Here is a 16,636-nt window from a genome sequence, read left to right as displayed (position 1 = left end):
ATAAAGAATATTATGTGGTTATTTTTGAAGAATTATAAATTTATACCCTTCAATATAAATATTGTATTAATCATAAAGAATTACAATTTAAGTTAAATTACCTCTAAAGAAAAATAGTTTATTTATATCAATATTCTAGAAGAATATTATTTTGAGGCTCCAAAAGAATTATTATAATGTGATATGAAAAGATAAACTTACTATTACTAATAATTTGTTCTTCACTAAGTAAAAGAGACTAAAAAGTTTCTAATAATGTTTCTTAATTGGTATACTATACTGATATTAGTACAATTAAAATAAACATTTTATTGAACTAGAAATTCAATAACTCTTATAACTATTATTTGACATGTCAATTTAGAGCATCACTAAATCAACAACAATGCAAAACGAGAATTTAAATGGACATTCAACGAAGAATTAGAATAATCTTCAATCTAAATAATTCCTATATAATGTTTGTTACTTTTTTAGAAATTGATCATTAATTCAAGAATGCAAAAAGAAGAATTAGAAATTCAATAATCATATGATGTTTGCAATTTGAAGTTTCCAAAATTACTACTCAAATTTTAAATAATGAACATATTTTTCATATTATGCAATCAATACGGTGCATCTTGTTAATACCAGTGAGCCTACATCTCAACTTTTTAATAAATGTTAATTGGGATGACAATAAATTGTTTAACATTATTATTTGTTAAATGCCTTCGATTAATTTCTAAATCATTATTGTTGAGAACAAAGTTCTTTCTAGCTCTATCTAGTCCAGCCATATTTGTCTTATGGTTAGCACCTAATTATTTTTTTTTTTTTTATCTAATTACAATGCACTAAGATAAAAAGTAAAGAATGTTGAGTATAAATACGTAGTATTATAAATCTCAAGTTCTAATGGGTTATATTCTATAACGCGATTTATTGATTATCAATTTGATTAGAACAATTCTTTTAGCATTTGGGGGTTTAAGAAGCTTGAAATGATATACAAATGCATCATTATATTATCTAGATCTTTGCAAAAAACACTTCGAATTAGAAATTCAAAAAAAAAATCCTTTTAGATGCGTTCACGAACCAAAAAAAAAAAAGAAATGATAAACAAACCTCATACACCAACTTTAAATGCCCCAACTTGTATTGAAGTTCTCAAAGGACAATCCTTTAACATTATATTTGATATATTTAACATTATATTTGATATATTTATGACACGTTTGAAATGCAAAAACATTCGATTCTTGAACAAAAATCTCAAACTAGAATGGAGCAGATAAGGAAGATGGTCCAATTTAGGAGGCATATAGATATAACTAATTATAAATCTTAGAAGAGATTTGAGTATTTAAAAATATTAAAATTAGAGAATCTCAATAACTTATATCATTTTGAGAAAGAAATAGAATCGAAAAGACGAAGTTGTTGAGAAATTTTTTGTACATAATGTACCACTTCATATTTGAACAATGAGAATATCGAAATAAATTCATTGAAACATATCTATTGAAAAATAATTGATCAAATATAATGATGCAATCCTAGTAAAACAAAATTTACTAGAAAACTTGAAGTTTATGGATCTCCGGTCCGAAAATCAAAAGTTATATACTTATGCAAAAGAAAATGAAAAAAATAAAGTCGTAATTTGTAATGCACAAATCTCAGTATAGTGAATTTTGAGAAGATATCGGTGAATTCTATGCAAGTCCATATCTTATTATCCTAATGATGCATGAAAATTTAAATGCAATTACAGCCAACTCATTCGTCATGACTATTAATGTTAATATGCATGAAGCATAATTTAGGTAATAGTGTTGTGAGGGAAATAAATACATGTTGTACTCTTTTATTGATCAAAGTTATGTCCCATTGAACTTTTTTGACATATTTTTTAAAGAGACAACTTTTATAACGTACTCAAAAGAATAATGTACTCTTTTTCATTGATTAAAATTTTTTCCCCATGATTTTTTCTAGTAAGATTTTAGCGAGGCATATTCTTTACATAATAAATGTGTGTAACTTACAAGATAATTATCCTTAAAATAATACTCTTATATATTACAAATTTGTGTACAACTCCCGATGGAGCAACAACACTGCCTATTTTTCAACTTATTATCATGCCTACTAAAGACAAACAAAGATTGATAAATATCATATATAAACACGATATTGTTTGAAGGTTATAACATGACAATACAAAACTTGCTTCAACATAGTTGTAATATTGAAGATATTGAGGTACAAGATTTGGATGACTTGATATAAGAATTTTCATTTATTGAAATCAAGGGATTAGCTGTACTCTTTTTACTTCGCTCAAGTTTTGTCCTACTGATGTTCTTTGAAAAGGTTTTAACGAGGCATCATTTTACTACTCCAATTATGTTATAATATTTTGTACTCATTTTTCCTTCGTTTGATATTTTCTGCCACTCAATTTTTATCAAATAATGTTTTAACGAGACAGAACCATTATAGCACCATAGTCCTAATTATTATGAATGTTATATCCCTTGCAAACCCTAATTCTTCCCTATAACTACGAAACTTTGATTCTCAATAAAATATACAAAAATCTATTTAGTCCTCTATTTTCCTCTCATTTTCTCTCCATTTTATTACATTATATAGATACCAAGTGGAATGTTAATCAGTAAAATCAATTTAATGATTTGAATATGTTAATAATAGATGTAAGGGCTCTCATTAATTTATTTGCACAAAATACATGTAATTAGCCTTTTTAAGGTTAAAAAGTAACGATTTTTCCTATTTATTCACCTCATTGCAAACCAAAACATGCTAAACCTCAAACCCTCTATTTGTGCATTGTCTAAAAATCGAGAATTTATCCCATGAGAAGGTACCGTGCTTTCTTTTTCGGTTATTGTTATAATGATTATAATTTGGAGTTTTCACATTTTCCTAAGCCTGCTACATTCTGTTTTGATTCCAAGAAATTATAATTATGTGTTTTGATCCATATTCATGTCCCCGTCTATATATGTATGTTTGTGCGATTTCGACAAAATTGTCATATTAGTCATTAACACCATCATTCCCTTATTGAATTGGAAACACCCTGCCTGACACACCAATTTTTCCTCAAAGCCAAGTTTTACAGATGAATTTTTTTTTCTTTTTTGGTAATTTACATAATTTGCTCTTTTGCATATATGTGATTATTAGTTATTAATTAACTTGAATAATTATTTCATAGTTATTAATTTATAGCTTCCATTTATCTCTCTCTAAAGCCACTTCAACTATGTCATATATATATATATATATATATATATATATATATATATATATATATATATTTTGTTATTTTGTGATATATATGGGAAATTGTCAAGATACTTGCTTGATTGATAGTGCAAGTACACATACTATTTATATATATATATATATATATATATATATATATATATTGTGAATTAGTGAGTTAAATGGAGTAGAGTTGGATTCTTATATTTAAGTAATTGTCATGAGTTATGTGCTAATAAAATGTAATCATTAGTTAATAAAATTGGCCATTTGACTTTACTTTTCCAAAATTGTTTCTACAGTAGGATTTAAATATTTGTGCAGTATGAATACTTCACCTGAAATTATAAATGGTTCAACCTTATTTCCATGAAAATCGGGATTCGATATAGCATGTTTATCTTAATTCCTAGAACCAATTAGTATTGTTTACTGCATTCATAATATCACAAATTGTTAAGTAATTCATCCATTTATACTTGTGTTATCGTGATAAATTAATACCTAAATGCACTAAGTACCTCTACGTCTTGATTTAGGTTGCAAATGGATGAATACAATGGAATTTGGGAAGAAAAAGAGCGAGAAAGGATTAAAGTGGAAGAAAATGAAAGTTCGAGGACTAAAGTACAGATACTCTAAACTTGTGTCTAACCTTATGATGAAGATTCGAGAGTGCTAGAGATCAAATGGATGAGAAAAGAAGTTAAATGGATAAAATATTGTTAAAGTACGATCACACATCAATTTCCAATAAAAAAAAGTTACGTATCGATTTTCAGCCTCATGTTGGGACCCACTCTTGACATGTCAAACGATCAAACTAGAAGATGATATCTGAAGAAAAGTTATAGCCCTTTGAATTAGCTTTTCAAACACATTTTGAATCACCTTAATCAGATATCGATAGAGAAAGATATGATCAAAATACTGAAAACTGTCCAGTTAGAAAACATTATAACTATGTGGTCGCACAATTTAAAATGCACGCGACAGCATGATTATTTTCAGAGAATCACAGGCTAAAATGAAGAGAACGTCCCCATATACTTTGCTATCATCTTGATACTCAAGAAACTCCATGAAGAATAAAATCGAGATTAAGCTAGAAAGGAACTTTTTGGATTTGGTGATCTCACATCCACTATTTCATGTATTTTGGTTTGTTATTGTTAAACAATTCTAGTATTTAGATTTTCATTATTATGAATTTACATTGAAATCGATTTAACATTTACAAATTTTTTCATGGATTCCGTCGTGCTTTTTCCATTGTTAAATTAAACTATTTGTTGAGTTTCAATTTCAATTACTTATTGTTGAGATTGGTTTAACTTTTATCAAATTCTTTAGATCTAGTCATATTCTTTCTATCGAAAGATTAAAATAATTGCTGCATTTTAATCTTAATATTACTTTATTGGTGGATTAATTACTGTCTTATGCTTGATGTATATGGTCAATCTTTGATCTTGTTCAAATAAGAATGTGTGAATATGTTATAAGTCTAGATTCTAGGATTACAGTGTGAATTAAATTGATCTTTATCATTAAATCTTCATATTAGAGAGTTGGGATGAAAATTCTCAAATTGAGTTATAAAAATGAATAATAAATGTGATTGACCCAATCCAATTGAGGGAATTCCGACGCTTCGGCACCTCAAGAGATTAATCTTAATTGCATTACTTTAACATTGAATTCTCCTACATATTTCAAGAGGACAATCAACCTTTTTGGATTTTTTGAGTGATTTTTTCATCTCCCTGTGGAATCGACACCCCAAAATTGTATTACAACTACTGCATTATTCTTAGGGCATAATCATGCATCAATAGAGGCTTTACATTAATGATCTATGTGTCCCCAGAAAGTGAGAATGGAAACCAAATGTCGACCTTGAGGTTGTTTACTGTAGTTGATTTTTGTAGTTCTTCTTGTACACCTTTAATTAATTTATCCATGTTGATGTTTCTTCCTAACTATCCAAATAGATATTTATAAATAAAGAATTAAGTATGTTGGAATTCCTAAATAAGTCGTAAATGGTTTAGTATTCTCGGCACGTTGATTACGTTGGCAGTGAGAGATATCCCCACTTATTATCTAAAACGTACATTGTTAAATATTCCAGATTGGTAAACCTTCCTTTGCATTCATACATCGTTACATTGCTATGTGTATAAATTGTGTTACCTAAGTTTACTATTATGTGAAATGATTATTGATTGTCATGTTCTATATTGTTAGTGCTTCTCATGACATATTGGTGCATATCAATACAACCATAAGTATAATAAACTTTCACGAGGTAAAAGTTTTCAAATGTCAATGAGTTATGAAATATTTCTAAAAGATATGTATCTTGAATGTTTTTGTTAAGAGGTGTATGTCTATGTCATGAAGGGAGCGAGTGAAAATGATGCATGGGAGATAGGTGTAGCCGACCATGAGTGAATTGTCGAAATGGTTACTAAACTTTGCAAAAGGTTTTCAAATGATCACTGAATTTTGAAAATCACTTAAATGGTCACTGGAGTTTGCAAAATGTTTTCCAGGGATCACTAAATTCAACGACCTCGTGAAAACCTTTTGCAAATTTCAGTGACCTCGTGAAAATATTTTACAAAGTTCAGTAACCATTTAAGTGATTTTTAAAGTTCAGTGATCCTGTAGAAACTTTTTGCAAAGTTCAGTGACTATTTAGGTGATTTTTAAAGTTTCGTGACCCTTTCGAAACTTTTTACAAAATTCAGTGACTATTTTGGCAATTCACTCAGCCGACCAATGTTGAATGTTGAATATTTAATGTTTAATATTAACCACTTTGCGATACTACCGATTGATTCAAATAGTGATGACTCATTGCATTCTAATTGGCAAGGCGATACACTAAGTGAATTTACATTATGTATGTTGAGTTCTTTAAGAAATTGAAGAGAGAAAGTTTCATTTTTAAAGTAATGAGGAAATTATACCTAAGTTTAAAGATTTTTTATTAAAAAATCAGCTAAAAATTCAAATTTTAATATTAATAATAACATTAAAAAACTAAATTAATCTAAATATTCACTTCGCCTCATTCAATTCCATCCACCCAATCAAATTTAACTTCCAAACCTTAATCATTTTCATCTCACTTCTTTCTCTCTCTCTCTCTCTCGCTTTCGCTCTCTCTGGTCGCCAATCACCGCCACCAACTCTTGGGGGGCGACGCCTTCTTCTCTTTATTTTCATTTTATTTTTATTTTTTTGTGCTAGTCAATGCCTCCGTCGTCATGAGCGCAAGTGCAACGACTGCCACAACAACGAGTATGGATCTCTTGGACTCGCGAAGAATTCCCTCGAAGAAGCCAATGAGAGTTGATGGATCTCATTCACAGAGAATTGGATTTTCTCAACCCGTGTCTCTAAAGCAGGTGCTACAGGGGTTTGCATTTCTCAGGCTGCAGAGAGGGACAAATCTGTTGTAAATGAAGTTGGGGAACCTGGCTTCTCTCTAGCTGAAGGTGGATTCGATTTTGATTGATTCTGTGAGGTGACTAGACGGTGGTGTGGTGATTTTGAGATAGTGGTTTTGCTGGGTGCAGTGGTGGTGGGTGCGGTGTCCTGTGCAATGGTGTCGATCGGTTGTCGCGAGGTTGTGCGGATTGTTCTAGCAGTGATGGTGTTTGACGGTGTGTAGAGGTGATGTCGCAAATGGTGGTGATATTCACGAATTATTTAGTTGATTGTGGAGTAAATTTAACCAATAATCATTGAACTTTACACTTGATTACTACTTGCTCACTCATCTTTCACATATTACTGAATGCTCATTCATCTTTTCATATAATTACTCATTCATCACTCGTCTCTTCAAATAATTAGGTGACTTTTACGGCAAATTTTTGACAACTTCTGACCACAAAGAATGTCGAATTTTGATACTGTTGGAAAGCCCACGATATCCTCTTCAATTATCACCCAAAATCTCATTATAACTCCAAGGGATTCGATCGAAAAATTGCCTTAAAAGTAGCCCAAAAATTCTGAAAATCTGTCCAGATTTTTTGAGCGACTTTTAAGGCAATTTTTCGACAACTTTCGACCATCAAAACTATCTAATTTTGATACCATTGGAAAGCCCACAATGTCCTCTTCAATTACCACTCAAAATTTCCCGATAACTCTAAAGGATTCGGTCGGAATAAACCCACAAAATCAGCATCCCGAACTTTGTCCAGATTTTCACCTTTTCAAGATGCTGATTTTGTGGGTTTATTCCGACCAAATCCTTTGGAGTTATGGGGAAATTTTGGATGGTAATTGAAGAGGACATTGTGGGCTTTTCAATGGTATCAAAATTCGATAGTTTTGATGGTCGAAAGTTGCCTTAAAAGTCGCCAGATTTTCAAAATTTTTGGGCAAATTTTAAGGCAATTTTTCGATCGAATCCCTTGGAGTTATAATGAAATTTTGGGTGGTAATTGAAGAGGATATCGTGGGCTTTCCAACGGTATCAAAATTCGACATTCTTTATGGTCAGAAGTTGTCGAAAATTTGTCGTAAAAGTCGCCCAATTATTTGAAGAGACGAGTGATGAATGAGTAATTATATGAAAAGATGAGTGAGCATTCAGTAATATGTGAAAGATGAGTGAACAAGTAGTAATCAAGTATAAAGTTCAGTGATTATTGGTTAAATTTACTCGTTGATTGTGACCAATAAATTGATCAATTTGGGATCAATTACTTGAGGTTGTGATTAATAAATTAGATATTTTGATATCAATAAATAGTATATGACTTAAAAATTTGGGTTGTGAACTATAAAATGTTATTTGTGTCGATAAATAAATTATGACTTATAATTTTTTTGATTTATGATTGGTGAACAAATTCTGACCTATAAAATTTTTGATCTGTAATCGTAAAATAAATTTTGACCTATAAAATTTTTAATTTGTGATTAAGAAATAATTTATAACCAATCAATTTGATTATATGAGATTAATAAATAAGTTGTGACTCAAAAATAATTTCTTGTGATCATTAATTGTATAATTGCGACTTTAATATATTTAATTAATAAAACATTTCTAATTATTTATCTGCGAAATGAGTTTTGAATTTTAAACCTTTAAATCTGAAAATTGAATTTGTTATAGTTAACATTTGAGTTGTGAATTTTTTCCTAAAGTAATTCATACGCATATTATAAGCACGCTTTAAATGCATGAGGTTTGTTTACTGAGCTTTAACTCATTCCACTTTATCTCTCCCCAATTTTCGGATGATGAGAGTTAGGTGATGCGATGCGACTGTTTGAGGCGAAATGGACTCAGTTCTGTTCCAAACCAAATATTCTAGTTAGATTCTAAATTAATAATTTGAATTCTTGAAAATTATCATTATTAATAAATTATTTCGGACCATCTAGCTTCTAGATTGGTGGTCATTATATTGATAGTGCCCTTGGTCGACAACATACGTGGATTATGCAGTAATGGTTTTTTGACAGACCATATGGTACTATGGTTGTCGTAAGACAATGACCAATAGCGAACAAAACATTATCCTAAGAAATGTAACATTAACAATACCAACATAAAAAAACAATAGTGATGATACAAGAGAACAACTATACTCATCCTTAGAAGTGTCAAAATGGATGGATAGGCTCGAATCGGCCCGTTAAGATTACAGCTCAAAATGGATCGATCCAATTGTAGGACCACCCATGCCAGTTAACGGGTGAGTCTTAATCGACCTGCAAAAAATGTAATACCCCTAAAGCGCCATCAACTCGGGAATAGTATCGGTTAGCCTCAGACCGGCTCGAACCTTCTATTCAATTAAGGCTAACAGCCGTAAGTCTAAATTGAGGCCGTCACGTCGTAGCCATAATCTACAGCTATAAAAATTTTCTAATTTGTAGGTTGGCTTGGGAAAAAAATCTTCTACTGGGCCCTAACCTTTGAGGCAAAATTAAGGCTATCAGCCTAATCGTTCACGTGACTGCGTCAATTACGTCAAAGCAAATGATGTTCAAACTTCAAAGCAAGTGTTGATATTAATAAATAAATAAATAAAGGGTTGAACCCCAACCTTAAGGGCTCTTTGCTCCATTCTTAGGGCTTTGTGAGGGAGGTCAATTTCGGGATGTGTCATAACAGGTTAGGAAACAAAAATTGTCTGTACACTGCACCTACAAGGAGTCCAATTTCATGTTTCAGAAATCGAACCCCCAAACTGTGACTGTCAGCAAGGCGTGAGATAACCTCACTCATATCCTTTGCATCACAAATGTTGATATTTAATATTTAGGATAGTAGCAAATGGACAAATTCTTAATCCAATGGACTAATTGGTTGTTTGAATTAATAATCTTACCAGGAAAATTGATAAACTTAAAATAGCACGTGAACAGTAAACTAGCAATGTAAATATCACGTTTGCTATGAATTTGTTTGATATTAATTTTAAAAAAAAATGGCAAGAATAAATAACAAAGATAAAATTAATTTATAGATTAAAAAAAAAAACATTGATTTATATCCATTTGTTTCTAACTTTGTCAAAAAATAAAAAATCTTAGAATAATTCTAAAAATATACTACAACTAGGTGATTGAGTTCAAGTAATACCTAATTATCAATCATTTGCGTATACATAGTTTAAGAACATTCCAACTAAGTTGCACCTACTTAACTATAATTTAGTTGTTATAACTTATTCTATGTTAGCAAAATAATCTTCCACGTCTTCTTTTGCAAGGTTTTTGAAGTCTTCAGTGATATCATCGATCATTTTATTTTGAACAAAATGCAAACTTGAATGCCACTGTTGGAATCGTAAATGTTAATAAACGTCGTGCCATTCTTGATATTGTTGGATACAATCTTTCATTTGTTTTCCACCAATTCAGGGTATCTAAATTTAATATTTCATCCGCTGAAATTAAATTGAGTGATCAAATTGATACTACTTTTCTAATTTAGTAAGTATAATAATGTTAGTGCTAATGTTAGAATTATACGCATTTTGACCCTTCTTAGCTATCTCGGAATAAAAAGAAGCTTTACATTTAGAAGTTGTAGTAGAGCTCACAGATGAACAAACACTTTCATAATTTACATATTATTTAAATAGGAATTATACAATTCATTAATAAAACATTTTAATTCTCAATTTGCAATTTTTACATTAAAAACTTAAACTTTTTTGAAAGTTTTTCCATAGCACATTGAACTCCAAATAATTTAACACGAGAATTCATCACAGCTGACACGTTTTAAAAATAGTTTCGATATTTTTCTTCTATCGTATAAGCAATTTCAGAAAAATAAAATAAAATAAATTCATTGTACTTGTAGATCAAAAATTGCTTACCAATGTCTACTAGTAGTTTAATTACCACAAAAAAAGAAAAAAAATATAAAATCATTGTACTTGTAGAAAGATTTAAAAAAATTTCATGACCTTAAATGTAGTTTGTTGACCCCAAAAAGTGTGCCAACAGATGTCGGTCTCACCCACGCTTACGTGGGCGAATGTCCAACACGCTAAGACATGTGGACGATCTAAAACGAGCTGTTTAAAGGGGCATGGGAGTAGCCTAACGACGTGGGATGGTGACGTTCGAAATCCGGCGGGTTGTTCATAATCCGGTTGTACAATAATTACCAACCGGTGCTCGTAAATGTATATGTAAAAGTGTATAAACTCGATGTGTGTATTGCAAGTAACTGAGATAGAGTTGAGTAAATGTAGTCTTTAGTATTGATTCTTACATTAGCCGTTGACATTATACAATGGAAGTATTTATAGTGATACACATGAAATGGGAGCCCTTGGATGAAGTGGCACGTGACCTCATCTCTTTAGTTCAAACGTCTTTTCTTAGGTATGGGGCTTGACTTGCTAGCTTACGGCGTATTTATTGCTTGCGCAGGTCCTCCATACTAGTGACAAGATTTGACCTTTATGCTTGTGATAAACGTTCCATCAGTCATTCGAATAAGATCTCTGAGCAGGCGATCTCTTGGGAGGAGTGACTGTGGAGGAAGCTCCTTGTGGTTAAGAGACTCGTGTATCAGTTTCGGGGCTTCGACCATTTGACAAATACTTCCACTTGAGGACCTCAGCTAAATTCAACAGGTTCCATGCTTTGGGTCATGGGGCTCGGTAGTTGGATTTCGGCAGAGTACGTCGGATCGTGGAGCCTCGGCGGATGAACCTCGGCTCAAAGCAGTTCGGATGTAGTCCACCTCGGCAATGTGTGCCACCTCGGCAAGAATGCCACGTGGATCAGGATGAGTGGGCTATTGGCCCAAGTGGATAGGACAGGTGCGACAATACGCAATATAGTTCTCAATTTAAATCTTCAACCTAAAATTGAGTTTCCTTCGAATTAACAGAAACATTAATAGCATTGATAGTCAGACACGACTTTGTCATAAGAAATGCCGAATTCCATCTATTTGGAACGTGGTTAAGAAATTTTCTTTTCGTTTTTTTTTTTCTTCAGTCCAAATTTTTTGAAGATTTTTCCAAATTCTTATTGTCAAGAATTTGAGAAGTAATATGGGTAATAGCATAGTTGTCGAATCCGACCTGAACACTGATTAAAATAACGAAGCAGGTTAAAGGTTCAACCGATAACACAGTGTTTCAACCGATGGTTCACTTCCTGCAAATATATTATTAATTATTTGATGAAATTACAAAAAATGTCCATTTTGACATAGTCATTTGCAAAAATGTTCAAAATTTTTCAATGTCTATTTTTGCAATTATTTGGACGATAATATCCCTAAACAGTTTCCATGAGAAGTTACATTAAAATAATATTCTAAACGTTTCAAATATCATTTTCGATATTTGAATTCGTTTATATTTCAAAAGTACACATATCAAATCATAATATTAAATGTTATCGACATTTCAGACGCTGTTCTTGACATATTAAATGTCTAAAATGATATTTCATTCCAAACGTAATATTTTTCTACACTTTAAATGTTGTTCTCAATATTTCTATATTTAGCATTAATTGTGATTTGACATGTGTAATATGAAATTATTTATTTTTTCATCAAGGGTAAAATATAAAATTTGATATCAAATTTGCCTATTTTGCAAAGATTATCAAAAGTGGACATTTTTTAATTGACATATGTAAAATTGTACATTTTTGCAAATGCCCCTAATTATTTTTCAAAAATGCTATTTGTACATCACTTTTTTCACATTAATTTTCACACTCCTCTCACAAAGGTGGGGTTCACAATTGTTTTAATTGTGGACCCCACCCACTTGCATGTGTGTATACTCTGAAAAAAGTTGTGAAAAAAAGTGTACAAATAGAATGGTCCATTATTTTTATTGCATAGTAAATTTTTAACATTTTTACCACTAACCAAATTAAACTCAAGTTATTTTGGCGACTACCAATCAATATGTAGCCCAAATTCTAGAAATTCTAGATCATATATAGTGAAATATGACAAAAACTACTTCGTCTGACAAAGTTTAATACGATAACTTCATATACTACAAGAATATGCTTTAAAAAAATAAAACCATCATTTAATAGTTATTCATGGATAAAGCAATGTTAAAAAAGAAAATTATTTGAGATAAATTCTTCAATTCCTTCGCCTAATATTCACGATAGAACCTTGATCATACTAAATTGAAAATTTAAATTATCTTTCACTCACGGTCCCAAAACTCCGCCTGACACAGTTCATCACATTTGGATTGAAGACTGTGACAACGATTGATGTTTTACACAATGACTTCTGTTTGGTTTAAATGTTTATTTATGGACACAAAGTCAAAAAAGTTATGTATACTGAAGGTACGAAATTTCGCAAGTGTGTGGTATGGTAAACAAGTAATAAAATGATGAATGAGATATTTGTTACCACAAGGACTATAAGCTTAATCTAGTGTGAGTTATTGTTAAATTAGTCAAATAGCCAAATTTGTTTGAAGAATTTATGCTAATTAACTAATTAAATTAACTTTTTTATAAACAAGTTATGAGAGTTTTTTATTTTTTATTTTGTAAAATTAGCTTATATGATTACTAAGATAGGTGTATTCTATTGGGACTTTTGAAGACTTTGATAGTTTTTTTTTAAGTGATGATTTTTGTGGATTTCATGGATCTTTTATAGATTTGTATGGAATTAGTGGAAGTCTTTCGTAGACTTCTATGGATTTTCATTTTAAGATTTTTATAAACTTTTGTGGAATTCGAAAGACTTTTGAAAACTTTCATTTGAAATAGAATTCACGTGGATCTGGTGTGGAATTCTTACATACGAGGTGTTATTTCCTACAATATATATATAATTATGAATTTTTCATATAAAATTTTATACTTCAATAAAAAAAAAAAAGAAGACATTTTTCACACAAAAATGAATAAAAAAAGAAATTGAAAAGCTACAAGAATCCAAAATTTTTAGTAGAAAATAAAGATAAATAATACGATAGAGAAAGAAATATAAATGGAATATAATCAATAGAAAAAAAAATTTAGCCATACATGTCCATAGAAGGTTAAATTAAGGAAGAAAAGAAAGAAAGAAAGAAAGGAAGAAAACCTTTTTTTTTTTTTTTTTTACATGTGAAAGTCTCCAAAAGTTTTGTGATTAACGAGAAACAAATTTTAAGATTTTATATGAGTACTTTCTGCATAAAAGTTAGTGTTTCAGAGACTTTTATAAAAGTCTCTAAAAATCATTAAAATATGAATACCCTAAAACTTATAAAGACTTTTAAAATGTTTTAATTGAATACACAGTAACTTTTAAAGATTTCAAAGTCTATAAAAGTTTTAATTGAATACACCGTGACTTTTAAAAAGTCTCAAAAAATTTCAATTAAATACCCCTAAACTTTTTAAATTCTAGAAAGTCATTAAAAGTTTTATTTAATACACCCTCCTAAGACTTCGAATTCCATTATTGATCCAATTTAAATCAATTGATAACAACTGATTAAATGTGTGGTTGAAAAATTTATAAAATTTGTGGTTGTGGGTGCCATAAATGTTTAGTCTGAAAATATACTTTAAAAAAATGGTGGTCAAACATAGACATAATATTCATTTGAACTTTGCATGTGAATTTGTGAGTATACATGTGATCTAAAATTACATTTATTTAGGAGGGATTAACATCCTTTAAAAATTACCAATTTACATTCTTTTTTTTATTTGTTAATTCTTCACTTTGCATCTATTTACAAGACTTTAAAAAATAATAATAATAATAAAATCAGAAATCATTTACATCGCATGTTCACATGTGACTAGTATTAATAAATGCATAAAAAAATATTCAATTGAACAGAGGGCCATACATATTAATTAATCTAAGAATTTAAAATGGAACGAACATGATGCATTGACTAATCTAAGAATTTAATTGGAACATTTCACACCTTTATTTAATTTTTAATCCAACTACTCAACACATATATTTCTTCTAATTTGTTAACGTGTCTATTCAACTTTACTAATGAAAAAGACACCCTTATCAAATACTGGACAGCGCCAAAAAAAATACAATTAGTGGTGTACCCCCACAATGCTATTCTGTCAACTGATTGTAGCGCCATTTTTCTAACTTGTCCCACACGGAATGGGACGAAGAAAATGAAATATGATTCCTTCTCAGTCTCCCCAATAAAAAACACTCTCTCTCCATCTAATGTGACAAATAAATAAATAAAAATTATTGTGTAGAAGAAGATTAGGCAGACAACCCATTTTTCGAAACGCTAAAGTTTTTTACAGGTTTTCCTGTATGAGGATGCATGGCAGCAAGAAGAGGAGATACTGAGTGCTGTATGTGTGGAGATTATGGTTTTTCTTCGGAGCTCTTCCGCTGCAAAGGGTGTCAGTTCAGATCACAACACAGGCAAGTTTTATAATAAAATATGTTATTGTTTTTTGTTGAACCGTTGCTTGGATGGGTTATTTGAAATAAATTTGAAGTTTGACATATGAATATTTCTTGGCAATCATATGGATCTTGCAGATATTGTAGCAATATATATCCAGATGCTGATTCTTATGGGATCTGCAATTGGTGTCTGAGTCAAAAGGATGAAACAGCAGGAGGGAAAGAACATAAGGTTTGGAATTCTTCAGGATCAATCAAAATCAAAGGCAAAGATTATGTGAAAAACAATAAAAAGAAGAGTTTGGAGGATAACAATGGAGAAAAAACCAGAATCATTATCAAGAAACAGAAGTCCTTAGATTTATCGCTTTCATCAGGAGCAAGAAAGAGGATTACAAAAGACAATGGTAAAATTTCGCGAAGGCTAAGGAGGACAAGATCAGAGGAGATAACAAATGGTGGGATCGAGAAACATGTTACTAGAAACAAGGTGGTCAGAAGGTACAAGCATTTAGATGAAGTCAATAGCCAGTCGATCAGACGAGAAAAATTGTAAGATCCGTCTGGAAATCGGTTTGTTCACATGCTAAAAATTGTATATTAAGTCAATATGTAGGCTGCTTCAACTTGTTATGGATGAATCAGGCACGGTTCTTTCTACGGTGGTAATCGGTACCATTTTCGTGGGGATCTCAACAATTATTTACCCTCGGTTTGGATACAAAGTACAAATTGATTAATAAATTCGGTAAAAATCAAATATTAATTTCAACTACACATTCATAATTACTACTTGTTATTATGCACGTATGTCATGGGACCACTACTTTACTATTCCGTTTACTATTCGTATTCATAAATCATTTATAAATTTGCCCAACAGAAGTCCGATAATCTTTGTGATGTTTAGGAGAAATTATGTCAAATATTAATTTGAGTGGCACATACACAACTACTACCCTATTGTTATGGGTTTAATGTGGATGAACGTCAGTCCATGGGGCAAACATAAGACTCATAACCTTGCAAGACTCATGGATGAACTTCGGTCCATGGGGCGAACATAAGGCCCTTAATCACCTGTTTAATTTGTGTAAGCTTCGGCCCAAAAGATTGAGGGATCTTCATCTTTCAATTCTTTTAGTCTACATGCAACAATGGATTGAGAAAAAATAAATATAGTACAACATGTATCATGCATTAAGATGAGTTGCTACTTTCCACTTGTCATTTTTAGCAATATCTTTTCATGTTCCTTAACTTTGAAAGATGAAGAATTTCTCATATAGAGTTGTTCATCATGATCTATATATGTGACAAGTAGTTTCAGTATCCATCCAACAACCTACTAACTTATATTAAAAAATGATCGCGGAAAGATTAATGTCTATCACTTGGGCCATCGCTATTGTGCTCTCTTTTTGTTAGCAATGGAACCCCATTATA

The 16,636-nt window shown here is 30.8% G+C and overlaps 1 protein-coding gene across 1 annotated transcript; it reads left to right on the top strand.

Annotated features, from left to right (window-relative positions):
• Nucleotides 1-14,965: 14,965 nt before the first annotated feature.
• LOC111407552 lies at nt 14,966-15,868 on the top strand. Its single transcript, XM_023037115.1, has 2 exons — nt 14,966-15,205; nt 15,326-15,868. The coding sequence occupies exons 1-2, from the start codon at nt 15,102-15,104 to the stop codon at nt 15,744-15,746; spliced, it is 525 nt and encodes a 174-aa protein (XP_022892883.1). The 5' UTR covers nt 14,966-15,101; the 3' UTR covers nt 15,747-15,868.
• Nucleotides 15,869-16,636: the final 768 nt, after the last annotated feature.

This window comes from Olea europaea, chromosome 13 (assembly GCF_002742605.1).
Source record: "Olea europaea var. sylvestris chromosome 13, O_europaea_v1, whole genome shotgun sequence".
NCBI lineage: Eukaryota > Viridiplantae > Streptophyta > Magnoliopsida > Lamiales > Oleaceae > Olea > Olea europaea.
This window is presented reverse-complemented; position numbering and strand designations above follow the sequence as displayed.

Bases quoted from the DNA above. Each gene is read 5' to 3' on its own strand.
- LOC111407552 (XM_023037115.1), top strand. From the start codon at position 15,102: ATGGCAGCAAGAAGAGGAGATACTGAGTGCTGTATGTGTGGAGATTAT. The intron at 15,206-15,325 runs GCAAGTTTTATA...TGGATCTTGCAG, and splicing joins CAGTTCAGATCACAACACAG to ATATTGTAGCAATATATATC.